Consider the following 20,372-nt stretch of genomic DNA (forward strand, 5'->3'; position numbering starts at 1 on the left):
ATGATCGTACGATGATGATGATGATGAATGATAAAAAAAGAAAATGTGATGATGGAAGAGAGAGGACGAAGATGACAGAAAGTGACTTCGTGACAATACAACATGGCATCCCTTGAGCTGCTCATGACAAATTTATATCTTTAATAGAACAAAGCTAAAAACTTCCCTATTACAAAGCTTCTTTTGAGACCTTTTTTTTTTTCCTTCATCATACCATGTTTGGATCTATTGCCGCCCCTACCCACTTTTCTTCTTTCCTTTTTCTTCTTTTCTCTTCTTCTTCTTCGGCTTTCGATCTCCTACTCCGGGCATGGTAACTGACTATATCTCCCCAAGGGACCCTGATTTAAAGAAAAAAAAAAAAGAGAACGATCATTACTTTTGACTCCCTCACTCCTTCTCTTTTATGTATCTGTGCTTTTATTCCTTTCTTTCATTCCAGTGGAGCTCTTCTCGTGTCATTTTTTTTTTTGCTCCTTTTCTGTCATCACAACGGAAGAAAACAACTATTCACGTTTAGAAAGAAGAAGAAAAAAAAAAAAAAGAGAAAGGGAGCCGAAGTCTTGTTTGAATATATCTTGAAAAAAGAATATGATTCCTCGTGTATGTATGTACTACCACCTTTTTCTCCTTTCCTAAAATGAATTAAGATGAATTAGAAATACAATCATATAGTATAAGAAAGCCAATGATAAAGATGACTACTAAAATCTGTCAAAAATGGAAATTGCCAACTAAGTACTTTTATTATTATTTAGTTTTCAATATATATTGTCATCATGATGCTCGGAACAAAGGGGAAAAGGTAAAAGGAGAGAGAGAGAAAAAATCCTTTATGCATCCATCAAAGTAAATAGATATAATAAAAGAGTTTTACTTTGTTAGTACATCCCAAAGGAAAGGAAAAAGATCAAACGCGTGAAAAAATCTTCATCATATAGGAAAATGAAGTGCCTGGCAATTGTCATCAAACTCCGGTGCATTTTCTTATAAAGTGTAAAAAAAGAAAAAAAAAAAAGGTATATTCTCGCGCTCTTTCTTCCACCATTTCTTTTCAAATTTGACATACAGAAAAAAAAAAGTCAACCTATATACTATATTGTTATATCATTATCAATATGATTATTTATTGTAAGTTTGAAAAAAAAGAGGTGAAAGATTAAACTATTACAGTACAATTGTTCATTGTCCAAAGAGGAAACTTAATACTTTTTTTTTTCCTTATTGTTTTTTTTAGGTGTTATGCAATCTTGGTCGACCTCTTGGTTTATGTTCAACATCTTTGCAACCTGTTTTTCCCGTGGCTGTACATCTCTGACATGGTCTCATATTATCACATCGTAAATGGGACCGTTTACAATGGTTACACGCCTTATCTACATTTCGTCCTTTTTTGATAGGATGACCAGATGGATTGGATAAACTGGATCCTGCTGTATCGTTACGGTGATAGACTTCATTATTAGTATGATAATGTAAGCCTACTTTGTTGTTACTATTTGTCTCTTCATGGTGATGTTGGTGGTTCCTATGCGGTTTTGGTAGATATGGATTATCTTGTCCTCCTGTCTCAAGAAGATTATCTGTATTGGAGATATAGTGTAAGCTTAAAAGAAAGAGAGAAAAAAATAACAGTATGTTCTTATCTTCTTATTTTTTTTTTTTTTTACCATTGCTTAGATTCAAGCGATTATGTTGATATCGATTACGATTCCCATTGACCTTTGGATGTTGATATTGTCGTTGGTGTTGCTGGTGGTGGAATGGATGACTCTCCATATTATTTTGATTGACGTTGATTTCATCTTCTTGATCATCATCCTCTTCTTCATCGTCATCCTCATCCTCGTTATTATCATCGTCTGGCTCATCATCAGATAATCTTTGCCTGGACAAGAAACTGGAAATACTTTCTGATACTGATAACCTTGCTGGCGAAAATGAATGGGTACCATTGCTGCTACTAGTGGATCCGGCGGATGGAAGATTTGTATTAATGGACGTAGAAGCAGCAGCGGCGGCAGCAGCAGCGGCAGCGGCGGCAGCAGCAGTGGCAGCAGTAGTGGCAGAAGTAGTGGATGATGAATATGATTTGACCTTGTTCAAGGAATGTGGTTCACTCTCTCGACGTTTCAACTCTTTGCGTTTGCTGGCTGGTTTCAACTTGGTATCAATTGACATGCATGATTTTCTTCTTCCGTTCCCTGGTCGGCCTACAGTGGTGATGGATCCTGTTAATGATTGTGGCGTTGCTATTGATAACGATGACATAGTCATTGTTGTTGCTGGGGATGATGGATGCAGATGGCTACTGTGACTGATATTGGATGATCCACTGGAAAAGGGATTTTTATGGCCAGTATGAATCATTCCACTGGTACTACGTCTGGTTTTCCCTGGTTGTTGCTGTTGTTTTTGTTGTTTGGATCTCTTCTTGGTGGATTTGTCAAATCGTTTGTTGTTATTTTGATTGTTATGATGTGGTAAAGGATGTGAATGGTGTGCATGTGGTCGTGGATGATGATGACCAAGACTGACAACAGGGGTGGATACAGATGATGACATACCCATTGGATAGAAACCTGAAGATGGATCACGCCAAGTGGAAAATGGATCTTGTGGAAATGGAATCATCCAACTTTGTGTGGATGTGGTGGTATCACTATCAGAAAGTTCATCCATACTCTCATTTGAATCTGAATACGAATAGGACGACTCTGGATGAAGATACGAAGGAACAGCAAATGGATGTGACAACAAATTACTACTATTATTGGATGGTGTGGCCGGTGATATATCTCCCAACAATGATTGCAACTGATCACCACTACTGACGCTATTACCAAATTTTGTAGATGAAAACGTCAAAGTTGGAAATGAATTTGTATGTTTGATGGAATCTGTTTCAGCAACAAATGAATTGACATCCTAAGGTATTGGAAACAGAAAAGGCATTAGGTTGACTAATTTTTTTTTTTTTTTTTTTTTTTTTTTTTTTTGGTTGGTGGAGAAAAAAAAAATTTAGAATGATTCTATTGGATATTACACTTAGATTGACATAACCATGTGGTAAGCATGAAGACAAATCATTAACATCATGTTGGGAAGTTGGTTGTAAGGAATGACAAGAGATCGATGATGACATTTGTTGCTGTTGTTGTTGTTGTTGTTGTTGTTGATCTGAGGAAATATAGGTGTGTTGTTGAAGACAGAACGGATTCTCACTATTTTGTTGTCCATTTTCATAGAAACTCAACGTAGAATCCAAGGTTGGTATGTATGCAGTATCCAAAGAATCCATCATCCATTGACAAGAGGAAGATTTATTGGTATCAAGATAACCTAGAGAAGCGGAAGCACAAGGTGGGTCCATGGCAAGATGATTTAGGTCAATTGATGAAGCTGGAGGATGGGATTGCTTCATATCATTATGAAAATGATTAGAAGTCAACATTGAATTGTTATTGTTGTTACTCATATTATTATTGTTACTGTTACTAGGTTGCTGATGATATTTCTGGCTTACGGCAGATGGATGTTCCAGGATATCCAAAGGTGTGGTGATGGCTTTTGATGATTGTTGCTGGGAAGACAAGGGTGACTGTTGAAGATACTGAAGATACGAAGGCGGTGAAGACTGAGGACAAGGACCATACAAGTCATCCATATTACCATCAAGTTGAGGTTGTAGGGAATGATGATCAAGACTAGTCAGATCAGATGGAGAGGAAGAAGGTAAATGATAGTCATGAAGAAAATTAGGCATGGAAATGGATGTGGGTACGGAGGATGACTGATAAAAGATTGGTTTGGATGGTATATCAAGTGGATGTTGACAGGTTGACCCATACATGGAATACAGCATCAAGTCATTATTACTGGGTGATACAGATAGATTCGTGGTATCAAAATGAGGTGGATTGGTCGTATCATCAAATAGGTCGACGGGGTCAAACAACTTTTGATCGTATGCAGTTGTATCCATGGTAATGATGATCAAGGTAGGTAATAGTCCGCAGTCGTAGTCGTAGTCTTAGTCTTAGTCTTAGTTATAGTCTTAATCGTAGTTTACTCTTCCGTCTTATTATATGATTGAAATAAAAGAAATCAGCTTTTGTTATTTGTTTTGGAAACTTGTTGTATCAATAAACACACATATATACACATACACGCATATATATATTATATAAATATATATAGATATATTCTATATCTATTATATATTTTATACACACCGCTTTAGGAAATATATGAAAAGGATATTTATATATAAAGAGAGAAAAGATCGGATAATGCGATATATGTTTGATGCTGTTGGATCAAGTAGAAAAGAGTGGAAGGGGTAAAGATGAACAAGAAGAAAGAAAGAAAAAAAAAAACAGAACAGTGGGTTGAGTTATATGTTTGCGTTAAAGAATGATAATAGTATTTTTACTGAGGTTCAAAAAGAGCATTCTTGCTAGTTTTTTTCTTCATCCTTCTTAATATTGAATATCTTAAACTCACTTTCTTTTCCTTTCATTCTCTAATGTCGGGCTAAACTCTATGTACTTTTATGATTTTATAAGGCTTGTTTTCTATGGTCTTTTTTTGATAGTGTGAATAAATCTTTTTTTTTTTTTTTGGAGGATGATTTGTCCATAATCCATGATCAATTTCGATTCATCAACCCCCTTCTTTTTCATTTCATATTGACGTTTCCCAAGACGTGGGACATCATCTTGGAAATCATCATCGATCATCTTGTGTGTGTGTTCGCCTTCAAAAACTGTTATGGATGTTTCTTTTTGGGAAAATACCAAATAAGAAATGCATAGCTCGTTCAATCACAAATGCATCCATTTGGTTCTCATCTTATTCTTTTTTTTTCTCACTTTAATAGTTTCCCTTTATACGTATTACTTCCTATTCTTTTTCTTTCTCTTTTTTTTTTTTTTTCTTTACCATGATTGATATTATTATCAGCATCATCAAGATAAACCTTATTTATTATCAATAATCCATCAACGAATCTATAATGATCATATAATTGATCAACTAAAAGATGCTTAAAAAGAAGTCATTATTATGACGGAAACATCAACTACATTAAATTATTGTTCGAATGCATTTTCAACACCACCATCATCTCTTGAATGGGTAATCCCAGAATCGAAAATATATCTATATGTCTTCTTTAGCTCTAGTAGACATTTCACTGAGCAAAAAAAAAAAAAAAAAAAAAAAAAAAAGGGGGGGGGGAGCAAGTTCTTTGTACCAGGCTTCTGTTTAATATCGTCATCAAGTCCCCCAAGAATTTCAATCAGGGCCAATCACACTTTCATATTCAATATAATAAGAAAAGAGAATAATGATCTATCGTTTTTCATCATTAAACATCTTTCTACGTTGGTTCATCGGATGACAATTAGTTGATGAGGACAATACTTTTTTTTTGGACCAACAATATTGAGTTTGTCAAACAATGGTAGAAAAAGTTATAATCAAGACTAGATTGTAATATCATACAAATGATATTAAGACATAAAGGATCACTCTGTTTTTATTATTATTATTATTATTATTATTATTATTATTATTATTATTATTATTATTATTTCATGTGGTATAAAACCAATTACTTCCATGATCTAACAACTATAACTAATACTAATAATAACCAGTACCTATTGAGATCAACTACAATTATACTAATAATAAACAACTAAAAAACAACCATTTCGCTAAAAGGATATCAAATAATTGCTTTTCCTATTCAAAGACTGGTCAAACATCCAATGTTGATGGAAATCCTTGTGTTGTAGACTTTCTTATCCATCCGTCATATATTGTGTTCCGTGTCAGGAAGATCCTAGCCATCATCTTTTTTTTTTCTTTTTTTTTTTTTTAAAAAAAAAAAAAAAGAGAGAGAGAGAGAGAGAGAAAAGAGGAGATATATATATATATATATATAGAAATAAGTATCTGTAGTGAAGTTGTTAAAAGATAAAAACCATTACCTTCATCAAGATTGCATATAATCCATTAGACTTGAGTACAATAAATCCTTCAATCAAGTAGTTGCTTTGGCTAAATTCCTCATTGCTGCTGTTGGGTATTTTCTTCTGAGGTTAATCGTAGTTGTTGTTGTTTTGAATGATGCTTGCTATCCAAACCATCCAAAATACAGAACGTTGATAAGTATGTATGTTACTTTTTTTTTTGTTTCTATAATTCCTACCTCTAGTATATATGTGTTTCCATCAACCGAGTATATATGTCTTCCACCATATTGATACTGAAGTATCTTCTTTTTCCTGCTTTCTTTTGAATCAAATGTAATTAAAGAAAAAAAAAAAAGATGGAGTGAAGAGAGACGAGAAAATCGTCTAGCGTGATTTTTTTTTTTAATCCTCCAAATTTTTTTTTTTTTTCCTTTCATGCTAAGGAGATTGAAATATCTTGAACAGCGAAATCTAAAAATATGATCGGTCTCGACCAACTAAAATGAACATCCCCTGATTGCTCCAAATATAGATGGGTGGTCATCGGCGCTGAATTCAACTTTGTGATAGCAACTAAAATAGATGCTCCTGTAAAAACATCCATCAAGAAATTACCTTTTGTAGTATTTTGGGGATGTACTCAGGTACGTCAAACACTTCCAGAATTTTTTGAATAAATGATCCGAGATTTTTTTTTTTTTTAGTGGATTACATTATTGTCAAACATCATCAATCATTTTCATCCTTTTATGATATTTGCTTATTAAACCTGAGTCTGATCAGTAAATAACGGCCCTCCCTTCCTACCCTTTAGACGTTTTACTCAAAATTCAGATCAAAGAAAAAAAAATATTTATTTATAGTTTAATTTTATTCTATTTTTATTGTTCAAAATAAAGTAAGATGACTATAGAAGATTAATGATCAGATTGGTATTGACGTAATTCTTGCGAGAATTCGACCTTGAAGTGATTTTTGGATGACGGATTATTCCTTTTTTTTTTTATTTTTTAATTTACTTTAAAATAAGCTACAAATGATATTAGGTAAAGTTCAAGAAAAATGGTTTGTTATATGTTGTGTTCAAATTTGGTATAATGATGATGACATTTGAGCGAGAAAAGGAAAGACAAAGCTCGTTCTCCTGCTTGTATATAGAACGAAAAAAAAAGGGATCAGTTTTGCATTTTACAGCCAAAAATTTCAAACTCAACAGCTAAATTTTGGCTGTAAAAATAAATTGTCGAGGGTACATCAGGCGATTTTTTTAATATTGGATGAAATGATTTGGTATTTATTGCACGTTTAAGTGGCAAGGTAAGCAATAAAATGAGATTAGATGATATTTAACTACTTTTTTGAGAGGAATCCAATGGTGGTAGCTGTATTGGATGATGACCATTATTGAATGAGGGATGACTGAATCGAGTTTTATTTTTTAATTTATTCTATAAATTGGGAGGTAAGGTATAAAATGTCACTATGCTAATTGAAAGAGAATCATTGACTCTACGATCTGTCCAAATTTAGTTCTATGATGATCGTTTTGAAGCGAGCAATGAAAAGACAAAGTTTTGACTCAAGTTTGATCGTAACAATTCATCATCTGGAGGTCTTCTCTATGGATTTTCTCAAGAAATTCACCATTTTTTTTAACGAGGCCGTTTTGATAGTAAATATGCCTTGATGTGATAATGATATGTTCTCATACATATTGGATGAGCGCTTTTTATTAACTCATTATAGAAGATATTGATAGTAAATGGTAGATCGACGTCCTTGGAATGCGTAAAATATCTATTTTGTACTGTTTTTTTAAGCATGATTGCTAGTAATTAGACGATGATATCAAAGAATTGCTCAATGATCTTTGAAAAAATGACAATACAATATATTGAACAATCAAAAGCTAAAGAAGGCGGGATGTGAATTTGTGTGCTGTGTATGGTGGCTGGCAGGTTTGATTTTTTTCTTTCACACTTTCTTTTTCTCTTTCTTATCTTCCACTTGCACTACTTTTTTTTTTTTTTTTTTTTTTTTTTTTTTTTTAGGATCATGAGTACCTTGACTAAGCGATCCATTCTATCTTCTTCTTACCAATGGATACAAAGATACAGATCGTATGCAACTAGTTCTTCTGGACAATTACAAGCAGCTCAAAATTACTGCAAAGAATCGGTTAGGTAAGAAGAAAAAAAAACGACACGAAACAAATCCATAGATATTAAACGTTTTACTTTTTTTTTTCTTTTTCTTTTCTTTCAAATATATAGAAAAGGTGATTATGAAGGTTATCTCTGTGTACCATTTTTCCCTGAACATTTGCGCAATACACAATACGCTCTTCGTGCATTCAATGTAGAACTAGCCTCCATTCGTGAAAATGTCTCTAAACCTGAAATAGGCAAGATGCGCATGCAATTTTGGAAGGATACTATTGATAAAGTATATTCTGTAAGTTTGACATTAAAAAAGTGATAATGGAAAGAAGGGATGGATTTTATTTACTGACAAAAGTTAACTTTGATAGGGAAATGCACCTCAACAACCAATTGCACTTGCCCTTCAAGATTCGTTACAACATGCTAACTTATCATCTATGTGGTTGAAACGCATCATTACGGAAAGAATGGCCAATTTGGATGATCATCCGTTTATGACCATCAAGGAAATGGAAGATTATGGCGAAAATACGGCTTCTAGTTTACTTTATCTTCAATTGGAGTCTCTGAATGTACGTGATGTACAAGTGGATCATGTTGTTAGTCATCTAGGCAAAATGATGGGCATCTCTACCTTTTTACGATCATTACCTTTCCATTTGGCGCAAAAACGATTAGTGTTACCGGTCCAGATCACAGCCAAGGTAATCATATAATATGATGAGGATCCATTGACTCAACTTTATGTTCAATTTAGCATAATATATCTCAAGAAGCAGTGATGCGGGGCGATATTGAACGAGTGGATGATGCGGTATTTGAAGTAGCGACGGCAGCATATGATCAACTCTTGACAGCTCGATCCTTATTGAATACAGTGAATCCTGAAGCTTTTCCTGTGATTCTCTCTGCTGTAAGTTTGATGATATGATGATGAATGATATGTGATGATGACTGAATAGGTAGTTATATGCATGTTACTTATTCTATTTTTTCTTTTTTAGATTCCTCATATTCGATACTTGGAACGACTTGAACAGCATGATTTTAATGTATTTGAACCGAAATTACAACGCAAGGATTGGAAATTACCACTCGTGTTATGGTCTAGTTATAGAAACAGAAAGATTTGAATCGCCATTGTAGATAGATAGATATTTCTTCATATTATAGATTTTTTTTTAAAAAAAAAAAAATAAAAAATAAAATAGATTGTATTATTTCTTAGTGTTCTTGTAATTTGTGTCACACCAAGGGGTTGATAGGGGCGAGGGTATTTTGCTGCACTTCTTAATCAGGACTATCAGATGATGATAAAGTAGATGCAAAAATCACAACAACGTGAAAAATGAAAATCAAACCATTCTTAATATTGATTGTTCCCTGTTGATGATGAACCACATGGCTAGGGTAAGAATGGATAATCATCCAAACAAACCACAAAAAAGCTGGTAAACAACGTGATAGAATGGTTATTTTTTCCCGAATAAAGTCAGCAAGTCAATATTAGTGAACGTGAGACAAAGTTTTTGTTCCTAAATCAAAAGGATTGTTTGGCGTATCTCTCTCAACTTTGTTTTTGTCAGTTTGTAACGCGGTTTCATCTCCGCCGATAGAATGCATCAGAAGTACATGCAAGGTTTTGATGATGAAGAATTAAAAAAAAAAAAAAAAAAGAGAGGTTTTTTTATTTCAAAGTTAATATATATCTATCTATTATATATAGATATGAATAAAAGCACAAGTGGTAATTTGACTTTTTTTCATTGGCGGGGGATGATGTTTAGAGTTCAATGAAGAAAGAAACTATACAGTAGTCGTGTCATATAGAACGTGTAACATCAAATGTGCTGCAATCTAAATGGGAAGGATAAAGGACAATAAGGGGAGAAGTAAATCTCACATGAGATTATATTTTCATAAACATTTTTTTTTTTTTATTTTTATTGTTCAGTTTGATGCAATAAATAAGATAAGGATGATGATGATTGACATAGAGAAACAATATGAAATTAAATGAGGGTTCATCCGAACATATTCACTCATGCGATAAATTTATTGCGTTTTTTTTTTTTTTTTTTTTTTTTTTCGCTTGGAAGATGTCTGTGCTTTCAAAGCCCGTGTTGACCTTTTATAGGATGATATCTTTTTTGGATATGTTCCCCGCCACTATTCTCTTATCATTTGTTTCCCACATTTATAAAGAGTTCAAACTATAGATTTAAAGAAAAATAACTTTATATATGAATGAATTGAATAGGATAGGATTACCATTTAAAGAATAAAATAGATAGAAAATATGAATGATGGGCTAGATCTATATGTTTTTGTTTTTCAGAGATCAGCAAAAAAGACACTAAACTAGGCTAGTATATTGAAAATTATCAGGGCGTGCGATGAGTGAGTGGTGGATGGTAAAGGGCAAAGTTTAGTCGGAGTAATAATCACTGAAAATAAGTCTATCATCAAATCATCCAATCATATGTTAACAGCAAGTTATTTTTAGTGTAGCACGTTTTTCGATATTAGGCTATAGTGTGGTTAAATATATAACATATAATATATATGACATATGTCCAGAACCTCTTTACTTTATATAATAAAAAGTCAATCATAAGGAAATAATAATAATAATAATACTAATAATAATAACGATAATATATATATATAGATGATGATGATGATGTGATTGTACATATATATATAGAGAGAGAGAGAGAAAAGAGATAAAGAGAAGTCACCTTATATTTTTGTGAATTTTTTGATTTGCTGACTTCCCTAATTCGGCATATGTTTGTGTTCCCACATATAATTACTTTTGCTCTTTTTAATGCCCTATTCTTCCCTTTTTCTACTTTTCTTTCTCCTTATTTTCTCTTTTTTTTTTTTTTTCTTTCTTTCTTTTTCACCCTTTTCTTCTTCTTCTTCTTTTTTTAATTGTTGAATTGGTTTTTGCCTTTTTTTTTAAAACCTTTTATCAATATTTATTTATTTTATATTATATTCATTCCCTTTTTCTTATCTGTATGCCACAACCTATTCAACCTTTTCCTCAACAAGAAACAATGGAATCAAAAGTAGACACTTTAGAAATATCACCAGTGATTGTTCCTTCCATGTCACCTATGGTAGATTTCCCTTTATATTATTATTATTATCTTCAATCTCAAACAATGCCAAGACCTATGGTAAATAATTATAAAATGATTAGGAATAAAAATAGACTGATCATACTTTTATTATAGCCAATTCATCATACACTTGAAAATGCTACTATTAGTTTTGATAATACTGATTATCAATTCAAATGGCATAAAGATTTATTGGTCAAAGATGTCTTTTTATCTCCACCTATGACTTCTACTACAACTGGATCTATACAACATCATCATCATCAACAACAACAACGGTTTATCAAGAAAATGGAAGTAGCTCCTTCTGATCTTTTATTGGATGACACTGATGTTTTTGGTTTGAATGATACTTCTTTACTTTTGGATGATCAACAGCTTCAACATCGTATTACTTCTGTTTATGCTACCGATTTACCTACTCCTCCTGCCAATATAGATTCTCCTTCTTCTGATTATCTAGGTATCAAGAGACGACATAGTAGTATCTGCAGTGATAGTAGTGATGATGCTAGTAGTGTGCAATCGGATTCTGAAAAACGCCCATGCTTGGTACATTCTCCTTGTTCTTTACCAGAATCCCCTCCTCAATTACCTATGTTTGATTTTGATGATGAAGATGAAGATGAAGATAATGATATTATGGATAAAAGGTAAAATGATTTTATCAAATTTTTTCTCCCCCTTAGAGTTTGAAAAATAAAAATATTCAACTTCTTTTTTGTAGAACACGTTCGACGACGGACTTCCAACCTTACCCAACCATTATGGAATGGATGACCGACGATGAAGATGATATGACGTTGCACCAACAACAACAGCTGGATTTGGAACTCACCATCACCAATGAGCCATCCATTCCAAAACCTTCAAAAAAAGCCAAGACAACCAACATGTCTAAAAAGCAACATAAGGAAAAATCAACAAAATCGACAAAATCAACTACAAAGAAATCATCTCCTCCTTCGTCTCCTTCGTCATCATCTACCGATTTGACAGATGACACCAGTTTACCCGTTTATGTACCTCATGGAGCTGCTCAAGTCGAATTACGATATAGTACTCAGGGGCTTTACAAACATTTATTGAAGCAACGTGTGGATTGGTGCCGATACTGTGGTACAACAGAAGGTGTCAATTGGCGACCTGGACCTTGGGGAAAACGTACACTTTGTAACAAACATGGATGTGATTATAAGGGATATGGATTTGCATGCAAATTACCTCGATTGGACCTCACTGCTTTTGTCAAGGAACCTATGGATCAACGTATTCGTCCTGTACTTCAACTCTTTTGTAGCTGCTGTCATCGATCTGAATCTTGGGAAGATAACCTTCTTGTACAATGCGATGGTTGTCCTATGGCTTATCATCAACAATGTCGACGTGAACAAGATCTGGATGATGAGTTTTGTGCTTCTTCTCAACCTTTCTTTTGTACTGGGGATAAATGTCGGGACAATCTAAAAAAGAAAAGGGTCGTCGTGGAATTCTCAAGAAAACGCTTACCTTTGATGCGTACTCCGAAACAACAACAAGCTATGATGGACGCATTGAAACAGTAGACTAGACTTTTTTTATTATTATTATTATTATTTATTCTGGTATATAGCTTTATGCTTTTTTTTTTTTTTTTTTTTTTTTAGTTATGTACATTCATCTTCCTCCCTTCCTCTTATATGTAGATTCCTATTTTTTTTTTCTATTTATTTCTATTTATTTCTATTTTCTTTACTTTTTTTTTTTTTGATGTATATACACATTCTTCACACACCCCCTCCTCTATAGTTTCTTTTATCTTTCCCTCCTCTTTTTTTCAAAGTAGATACTTTTTTTTTTATTATTATTTATTTTATCTTTATTATGCCCCTTTATACCCATTTTAGAAAGTTACACACATCATAATAATAAAAAAAAATGGCTACAAATCAATCTTTTTATACTATTGAAATGAATGATGGAAGTCATATGATCAACAGTTGCTAGAGTACGAACAATAAACAATGATGAGGTAATATTTTTCAATCATCTTATCATCACCAGAAGTGAACTTTGAAAACCATCATAATTATGGACATCATTATCGTAAAAAGATCATCATAGAAACAAAGTAGGAGCTGATACAACTGATGATGACTGATTTGGCTCCCCTTTCAAAAATTTTTGATCGATTTTTGGGAATATCGTCCCATCAACTCTCCCTTCCAAAAAGAAAAACCTAAAATAGGTCCAAGGAGTTTGAAATACTTGGCTGTAAAAAAAAAAAAATCCCAAGTGAAAAAATCAGTCTCTTTTTTCTCTTATTTTTTGTTCCCCTTTCGCATTTATTGGTTTTTTTTTTTCATGTGAAGCGGGTTTATTTTTTCTTTTTCTGCGTTATGGTTAGAGACTTGTTCGCATTGGGGTTTGAATATATTTGTATGTATTCTTTATAATGTTTTTATTATTTAGTGTTTATGTCTTTTTTTTTTTTTTGTAAAAATATCTTTTGTTTAAATAAAATATTTCTTTATCTAAACTATTTTATTATGCTGGATCTACTAAGCTGGAGCAAAGTATCTGTAACGAGCAAAACAATGGCGTTTGGCTTCGATTTCCTCTTTCTCTTTTGTACAAAACATTATGATTTTTTTTTGTGTCTGTTATTGGTTGTTACTTAATTTTTTTTTTTAGGATATCATCCTTTCATAAACTCATCATATTAGTATTTTTTTTTCTTTCCTCTCCTCCTATTTTCTTATCATTGTTAGTATCTTCTTTATCATCGCTTTCCGATGGTCATCACCTCATCATAAAAATACTGTCGCATGAATTCCATCCTATGAACTTTATAGATATAAATCATTTTTACATCCATCATCAACCACTATCAACCATCATTCTATCCAGTGTCATCAATCACTCTCAATCATCTTTTTAGAACAATAGAATCATCATCATAAAATAAAAAAAAAAAAAAAAAAAGAGGAATGGTGGATAGTCGCCTTAAAAAAAATGTGCCAGGATTTTACAGAATTTTTCATCTTGTCATTAGTAGGAACGACAGGATATATAAAAGGGATCAAACTGAAATCACGTAGCGTTTTTATTGTAAAGACTAGAGTGAATCCAAAGACCATCACCACAATAAAAGGCACAGTAAGAGATAGATGACATTCATTTAAGATGAATTATAAAACAGAGAACTACTTTTTTTTATTATTACTATTGAAAATAACACATAAATATAAATCAAAACCCAATACTAAAAAAAAAAAAAAAAAAAAAAATTCATGTCCAATAGCGGGAGAATACTTGAGAATTAATAGGATAATTGATGTATCTTTGCTCTTGAAACTCTGGTAGAATTGGGTGCCAATCGATCAAAAATGTTGTTTCCATTATCATCATCATCGTCATTGCCATGCATCGAAAGAGGCAAAACTTCATTTTGAGAGGCTTTGCTGCATATGAATGAGGATTTCACATGTTGTAATGATGATGCACGTGGACGACTAGTAGGATTCATTGTTTGTTGTTGTTGTTGTTGTTGTTGGGAGGCAAATGGTTGCATACAATCTTGGACTGGTACTGGTGGTACTGGAGGTTGTGATTGCCGTAAATGGCTACTGCGAATAGATGAAGTTGATGAGTCGTCTGCTAAATCCATATCTATATGGCGTTGTTGTTGTTGTTGTTCTTGTTGTTGCTGTTCTTGTTGTTGTTGTTGCTGCTGCTGCTGCTGTTGTTGTTGTTGTTGTTGTTGTTGTTGTTGTTGTTGCGGATGTTGCTGCAATCTTGAAGTACTTTGTTCAAGCGCCATACGTCGAAATTCCACCGGATTAGCCATTACCATTGGGAGGGAAATAGTGTTGTTCTCATCACATGGTAGCTGAGGAGAGGTTAGTCGTTTATGGATCATATTGTAAAATCGATCAGGTGAGGGCGTGGTATCGACTCTGATTGGAACTGGTAATGAATTATCCAATGATGATCCTTGCTGTCGATGGTGTTGTGATGCTGTATCATAGGCGCTTTTGTTGTACATCGTATCCATTCCATGCGCTGCTGTCGGTGTAGGGATAAAAGGTGAGGGCGTCAATAAGGCATCACTGCTATAGTTGTCGGATAATACCAATCCAGGAGGAAGATGATCACAAGAAGTAGAAATATCATCACTGTATTCCAAAGGAGAGGAAGTTGTATTATTGATCATACCACGTAGTCCATCTTCATATATCTTGTCGAAAATGGTGTTGCCATTACTGATATATTCTTCCATTTTTCGATCCATGGCTGCCATTGATTCATCATCGTCTTGTGTACCAAAATTACTTTCCAATCGTCGGATTCGTCGTTCGTTCTCCACTGTTGATGCCACTGCTGCCTTTTTCATTACAATCAACGTACGCCTCATATCCATCACGGTACGTTCCAGATTCTGCATACTCATTTGTCGATTGCATTCTGCCATTCGTAATTCCAAGATGTCTTCCAATAGAGATTCGGCAATCTGCTTGCATTCATCAGGCTTGAGAGACTTTAGTAGTTTGGTAGTAATTTCGTATGCCAAATCGGGTGCTGCATTAGATGGTACAGTATATCGTTCTTCGAAAGCATCCATATCGGCCCATTCATCATTTGGTGGTGGATCTGTTACAATTTCATCGGCAAACGTAACATGCTTTTCACTACGTAGGTGTTGAATATGTAAGAGCTGCTGTTGTTGTTGATTGTTGTCCGAAGCTGCAGCTTCCATTTGTAACCCATGTATACGAGATGATAAATAGGATATTTCTGCTGATATCAGATCAATACGTTCATCCATGAATTCAATAGTGGCCGTGTCCATAGCCGTACCAGTTTCGTCCATTCGTTCTTTTTCCAGCAAATAGATATGTCGGCGTTCATCCATCAAGTCTTGCTTTTCATCGGATAAACGTTCACGTCGTACCAAGAGCTGTTCCATCTCAACTATTGCTTGTTTTCCCTGGATATATTGACAGAGTGCCCTATCTAGAAGTTTCTTCTTTCTTGATGCCCGTATTTGAAGAGGGATACTGCTGACAGTCCTGCTGATGCCTCGTTTTCCGTTGCCTTTGTTGTTGGTTGCATTGCTTCTTGTATGTCCACCGCCACGTAAAGGAAATCCAAGACTACCACGAGCCAAGATAGCAAAATTTCCACCAACAATATGAGATACCTTGCCTAAGAGACGTTCATCCAAAATCCCACCTTCGCGTACGGCCTTCTTCATGATACAGGTAAGTTGTTTGAGTTGACTGCGATTCATCACTGCTTCTTCATTTTGTTTCTTGAGAGTTTGTTTTTGTAGGTCCCTTTCACGTTCCATGCGTCGTCTTGCGGTTGTTGCTTCAGTATGCTGTCGTTGTAATTGCTGTATCCGTCGTTCTTGGTTTGTTATTTGTTCACGCACCCTGTTTGCTTCTTGTTTCATTCGTTTCACCATTTGCTTCTTCTCCAATTTCAAGGTCTCCACATTGACACGAAGAGATTTGAGTAATGATTCATTCTGGTTGCGTGTAACATGCATGGCACTGGTAGTTTGGGAATATTTTCGTTTGAGATCTTGAATTTCAGTCAAAAGATGCTTCATTTTCGTTTCATATGCTTGTCGAATATCCAATATCTGCTGCTTTTCCTTTGCTTGTTGTTGTTGTTGTAGTTGTAGTTGATTTGAATCAATATTCGCTGTATTTCCAAAAAATCCCTTCGTACGTTTCAAAGCAGAGTCACGATCTTGTTGTAGAGCTGCCAATTGATCTTGAAGTCGATTGATTTTTTCATCAAACTTGCGACGCATGTATTTGTATTCGTTTTCAGACTTTTCTAAGTGACAAACCAGTTCTTCTTTGACCTTGATATCAGATTGAATTTGATGAATCATCCGGACTAATTTTGAATCTTGTTGTTTGAATTCCATATCCGTAGAAGAAGCCATTGATAACTGACTACATAATGAACCACGTGTAGATGATATGTTGCTATTCTTGTCATGTTGCGATTCAAGTTCTGGCCATGTTGGTGATTCCTAAAAAAAAAAAAAAAAAAAAAAAAAAAAAAAAAAAAAAAAGAAGGTTAGTAAGCTAAATAATAGTAATTGTCTTTTTTTTTTCCTTTTTCTTTTTTTACCAGTTGAAAATCATCCAGTAGCTGAGTTGGTGAAGGTGATGCTGAAAAGTTACCTTCATCAGAAAAATCATGTTCAATTGGTTGATTTTGCATCATAGTCTAAATAAATAAATAAATAAAAAAAAAAGAATTAGAATGGTTGCTCCTATCTGATGTTGGATAGGATCGACAACAGATTGATCTTCATCAGACCGCATCTTTTTTATGCAACTCATATTTACCTTGAGTTCTTTGTCCCACACTTCCAAGTCATTTTCGTCTTCAGGCTACATTTAACGATAAAAAAAAATATAGAGTTAGAATGAGACTGTTTCAATAATATATATAATTACCTTTATTAGTTCCAAAAATTCCATTCCTTTTCGAATTTCTTCCCTTGCCTTGGCAATGCTTTCTTTGAATTCTTGATGCATGTTTTCATCTTGTAGATCATTTATATAGCCTTCATCATCGTCTTCCATAAAGAGAACTCCACTATCACCGTCATCATCATAAGAATCATCTGTATAGGAGGAACTTCGTTGACGGCGGTGTCTTTTCGTTGGAAATAATCGATCTTCTGTTGATTGCAAACTATGTTGTTGTGATTGATGTTTGTTTTTGATTTTGTTGGGACGAATTGTGGTATTTGTAGTAGTGCTGTTATTGTTGCTAATTCTTCCAGTTCGTCCAAATCTTCTTCTTGTACCAGACTTCTTCCGTTTCTGTTGATCAAAGGATCCATTTTTCGTTGATGAAGCAAAATTGACTGTATGAGCAGTAATAGTTTGTGATGATGCTGGCTGCCGGGTATTTTCCAAAAATTTAAGTCTATCCTTAGCTTCAGTTAGATCACTATTTAAATCATGTATTATCTTGAGATATTTGGCTATCAGAGGATGTGGTGTAACAGAGGAAGAAAGATCATCATTTGTTGTACAAAGATTGTTGTTGTTGTTGTCATTGATGGCTGCTGTCTGTCCAATTTCCATTAGTAACGTGTCCCTTTCACTTGATGCTTGTATCATATCGTTAGTTGTGTGTTGTAATCGTTCACGTAGTCGAATAATTTCATTCCGCAATGATTGAACTTCATCATCTGTACCATTTGTCGAGAGTACTGCGCCATTAGATCGAAGATCAGATATCTCCATTCGTAGTCGGGAAACAAGTGCACGTAGTTGATTCACTTCCACAGAATTTCCAGCGAAATCTTGATTGATCGTAATACGATTTTTGATATTGCGAGCTCGATTGGCATATCTAAGAGTATTGAGAGTTTCACCAAAATTAGAATCAGAAGGGGAAACACAGGCCATCATCAATGTTTGACTATTTCCACCAAGAGAATCTTGTAAAAGTCTAGTCAACTTGCTATCACGATATGGTATATGCGCTGCTCGTCGAGTCTCATCACCAAGAGCTGATATCACATTTCCTAGTGCCAACAAGCCAGCATTGATGGCGATTCCTTCTTTTGCACGATCACCTTCAGCGTTCGTTCGTTTGAGCTATAAATAGAAAATTAGTTATGGTGTTGTATTGTTCATTTTTTTTTTTTTTTTTTTTTTTACCCTTTCTGATCCAGCCAGGTCCACAAAATGAAATTTACTAATCAAGGTTTTTGAAGTTTTTGGTGTGTTTTCATCTGTTCCATCTTGTTCCAGACGATATTGCTTTAGAGATACAGTAAACATTGCATGAGATCGAGAAGAGACAGTATTCATTTCAGTAGATCCAGTGGTACGACATAATGACCCTTTTTCCAATAAACTAAGAAAACAAATGTGAGGTTAGAGAAAGTGCGGATATCCAAAGTTATTATTGAATTTGTAATGTTTGTTGTTTGTTTTTATTTTGGTGGGTTTTTTTTCTTTGCATCATGTTCTTTTTGTTTTTTTATTATTACCCAAGCAATTCGTCAGGACTATAACAACGTTCTTCTCTGACACCCGTCCAGTATATGTTACCAGCAATATCTTCACGTATGGATACTTCAGACGTTTGAGGTGATTGACTATTGTGACTTCTTCGTTTTTGTATAGTAGGTGGATTCAGAAGATCAATAAGGTCTTCATTATGTAATTCACTAATTCAATCAAAAAAAAAATCAGAGTGTATCAGAAATTAAATTTCACATCTTTTACTAGTCATCAGACTTACAGAAACGAGACATGTACTTCATAGCTATATCCTTCTTCCTTTTCTGTTCGTTCTTCTAACACTTGATAGAGTTCCAATATACAGCGAGGTACAATTCCTATCATAAAAGAAAGAAAGAAACAATAAAATGAAATTCTTTAGATGAGATAAATAGATAGGGAGTTGTTATATTACCTTGATTTTCTTTGTCTTTGGTATTATCTAATCCTGTCCCCATAGAAAAAGTCTTTCCCGCTCCGGTTTGACTATAAAGAGTAAAAAAAAAGAGTCAAGTTTCATGTGGTATAAAGCATGTAGATAGCGTGATGATTTCTTTTTTGGTTCAACTTACCCATAAGCTAGGACTGTTGCATTAAATCTATATAGAAATAAAATAATAAGGCATTATTAGATTATAAATTATTATCTTTTTTTTTTTTATAAAAAAAAATTATACCCTTCTGTAAATTTATGCAGCAAAGGTGCAATGGCCGTTGAGTAGACAGAAGATTGAGTAGATTTGGTGTCAAAAACATAGTCATAAGTGAACGACTTATCTGTTCCAATGAGAACCTGAGGTTCATTAGGTATAAATGTGAGACATTCGGTACAGTTGGAATACTTTTCTTTTGCTGTTAATGGTCGGACACGTAAAGCGACCCTATATAGGAAAAAGAGAATGGTAAATATTCAATAGTGTATAGAGTTTCATATTATCTACCTAACAGCCGTTGAGGTCATTGAAATGGGTATATGATGTAAAAGGTATAAAGGGAATATAGTAAACCAACAAAAAAAAAAAAAAAAGAAAAGAAAAGAAAGAAGAAAGAAGAAAGAAAAAA

The 20,372-nt window shown here is 33.9% G+C and overlaps 5 protein-coding genes across 5 annotated transcripts; 2 read left to right on the top strand and 3 right to left on the bottom strand.

The window, feature by feature from the left end:
• Positions 1-1,048: 1,048 nt before the first annotated feature.
• On the bottom strand, positions 1,049-2,964 carry BX664DRAFT_339353 (uncharacterized protein). Its single transcript, XM_051546612.1, has 3 exons — positions 1,681-2,964; positions 1,238-1,601; positions 1,049-1,131 (listed from the first exon to the last, which is right to left on the bottom strand). The coding sequence occupies exons 1-2, from the start codon at positions 2,680-2,682 to the stop codon at positions 1,482-1,484; spliced, it is 1,122 nt and encodes a 373-aa protein (XP_051397549.1). The 5' UTR covers positions 2,683-2,964; the 3' UTR covers positions 1,049-1,131; positions 1,238-1,481.
• Positions 2,903-4,098, bottom strand: BX664DRAFT_339356 (uncharacterized protein). Its single transcript, XM_051546613.1, has 3 exons — positions 3,249-4,098; positions 3,002-3,069; positions 2,903-2,933 (listed from the first exon to the last, which is right to left on the bottom strand). The coding sequence occupies exons 1-2, from the start codon at positions 3,983-3,985 to the stop codon at positions 3,033-3,035; spliced, it is 774 nt and encodes a 257-aa protein (XP_051397550.1). The 5' UTR covers positions 3,986-4,098; the 3' UTR covers positions 2,903-2,933; positions 3,002-3,032.
• A 4,295-nt stretch (positions 4,099-8,393) lies between these two features.
• Positions 8,394-9,279, top strand: BX664DRAFT_366613 (Squalene/phytoene synthase; the record flags this gene model as incomplete). Its single annotated transcript, XM_051548530.1, has 4 exons — positions 8,394-8,438; positions 8,515-8,850; positions 8,904-9,059; positions 9,151-9,279. The coding sequence occupies 4 exons, from the start codon at positions 8,394-8,396 to the stop codon at positions 9,277-9,279; spliced, it is 666 nt and encodes a 221-aa protein (XP_051397551.1).
• Positions 9,280-11,025: 1,746 nt separating this feature from the next.
• BX664DRAFT_339365 (uncharacterized protein) lies at positions 11,026-12,892 on the top strand. The gene is made up of 2 exons (XM_051546614.1): positions 11,026-11,930; positions 12,005-12,892. Exons 1-2 carry the CDS (start codon positions 11,500-11,502, stop codon positions 12,840-12,842), a joined length of 1,269 nt encoding a protein of 422 aa, XP_051397552.1. The 5' UTR covers positions 11,026-11,499; the 3' UTR covers positions 12,843-12,892.
• A 1,634-nt stretch (positions 12,893-14,526) lies between these two features.
• BX664DRAFT_361187 (uncharacterized protein) lies at positions 14,527-20,331 on the bottom strand. The gene is made up of 11 exons (XM_051548227.1): positions 20,252-20,331; positions 19,988-20,191; positions 19,883-19,909; positions 19,726-19,796; positions 19,552-19,648; positions 19,298-19,477; positions 18,963-19,161; positions 17,742-18,899; positions 17,631-17,675; positions 17,410-17,508; positions 14,527-17,308 (listed from the first exon to the last, which is right to left on the bottom strand). Exons 1-11 carry the CDS (start codon positions 20,269-20,271, stop codon positions 14,579-14,581), a joined length of 4,830 nt encoding a protein of 1,609 aa, XP_051397553.1. The 5' UTR covers positions 20,272-20,331; the 3' UTR covers positions 14,527-14,578.
• Positions 20,332-20,372: the final 41 nt, after the last annotated feature.

Source organism: Halteromyces radiatus, assembly GCF_025201355.1.
Source record: "Halteromyces radiatus strain CBS 162.75 chromosome Unknown BX664scaffold_7, whole genome shotgun sequence".
NCBI lineage: Eukaryota > Fungi > Mucoromycota > Mucoromycetes > Mucorales > Cunninghamellaceae > Halteromyces > Halteromyces radiatus.

Excerpts from the sequence above, each read along its gene's own strand:
- BX664DRAFT_339353 (XM_051546612.1), bottom strand. The coding sequence starts at position 2,682 with ATGGATGAACTTTCTGATAGTGATACCACCACATCCACACAAAGTTGG. Across the intron at positions 1,602-1,680 it reads ATCAACATAATCGCTTGAAT|ACTATATCTCCAATACAGAT; the intron begins CTAAGCAATGGT and ends TTTTAAGCTTAC.
- BX664DRAFT_339356 (XM_051546613.1), bottom strand. The coding sequence starts at position 3,985 with ATGGATACAACTGCATACGATCAAAAGTTGTTTGACCCCGTCGACCTA. Across the intron at positions 3,070-3,248 it reads TTGGATTCTACGTTGAGTTT|CACATGGTTATGTCAATCTA; the intron begins CTATGAAAATGG and ends CTTCATGCTTAC.
- BX664DRAFT_339365 (XM_051546614.1), top strand. The coding sequence starts at position 11,500 with ATGACTTCTACTACAACTGGATCTATACAACATCATCATCATCAACAA. Across the intron at positions 11,931-12,004 it reads AATGATATTATGGATAAAAG|AACACGTTCGACGACGGACT; the intron begins GTAAAATGATTT and ends TCTTTTTTGTAG.
- BX664DRAFT_361187 (XM_051548227.1), bottom strand. The coding sequence starts at position 20,271 with ATGACCTCAACGGCTGTTAG. Across the intron at positions 19,649-19,725 it reads CAAAGACAAAGAAAATCAAG|GAATTGTACCTCGCTGTATA; the intron begins GTAATATAACAA and ends CTTTTATGATAG. Across the intron at positions 17,509-17,630 it reads TGTGGGACAAAGAACTCAAG|ACTATGATGCAAAATCAACC; the intron begins GTAAATATGAGT and ends TTATTTATTTAG.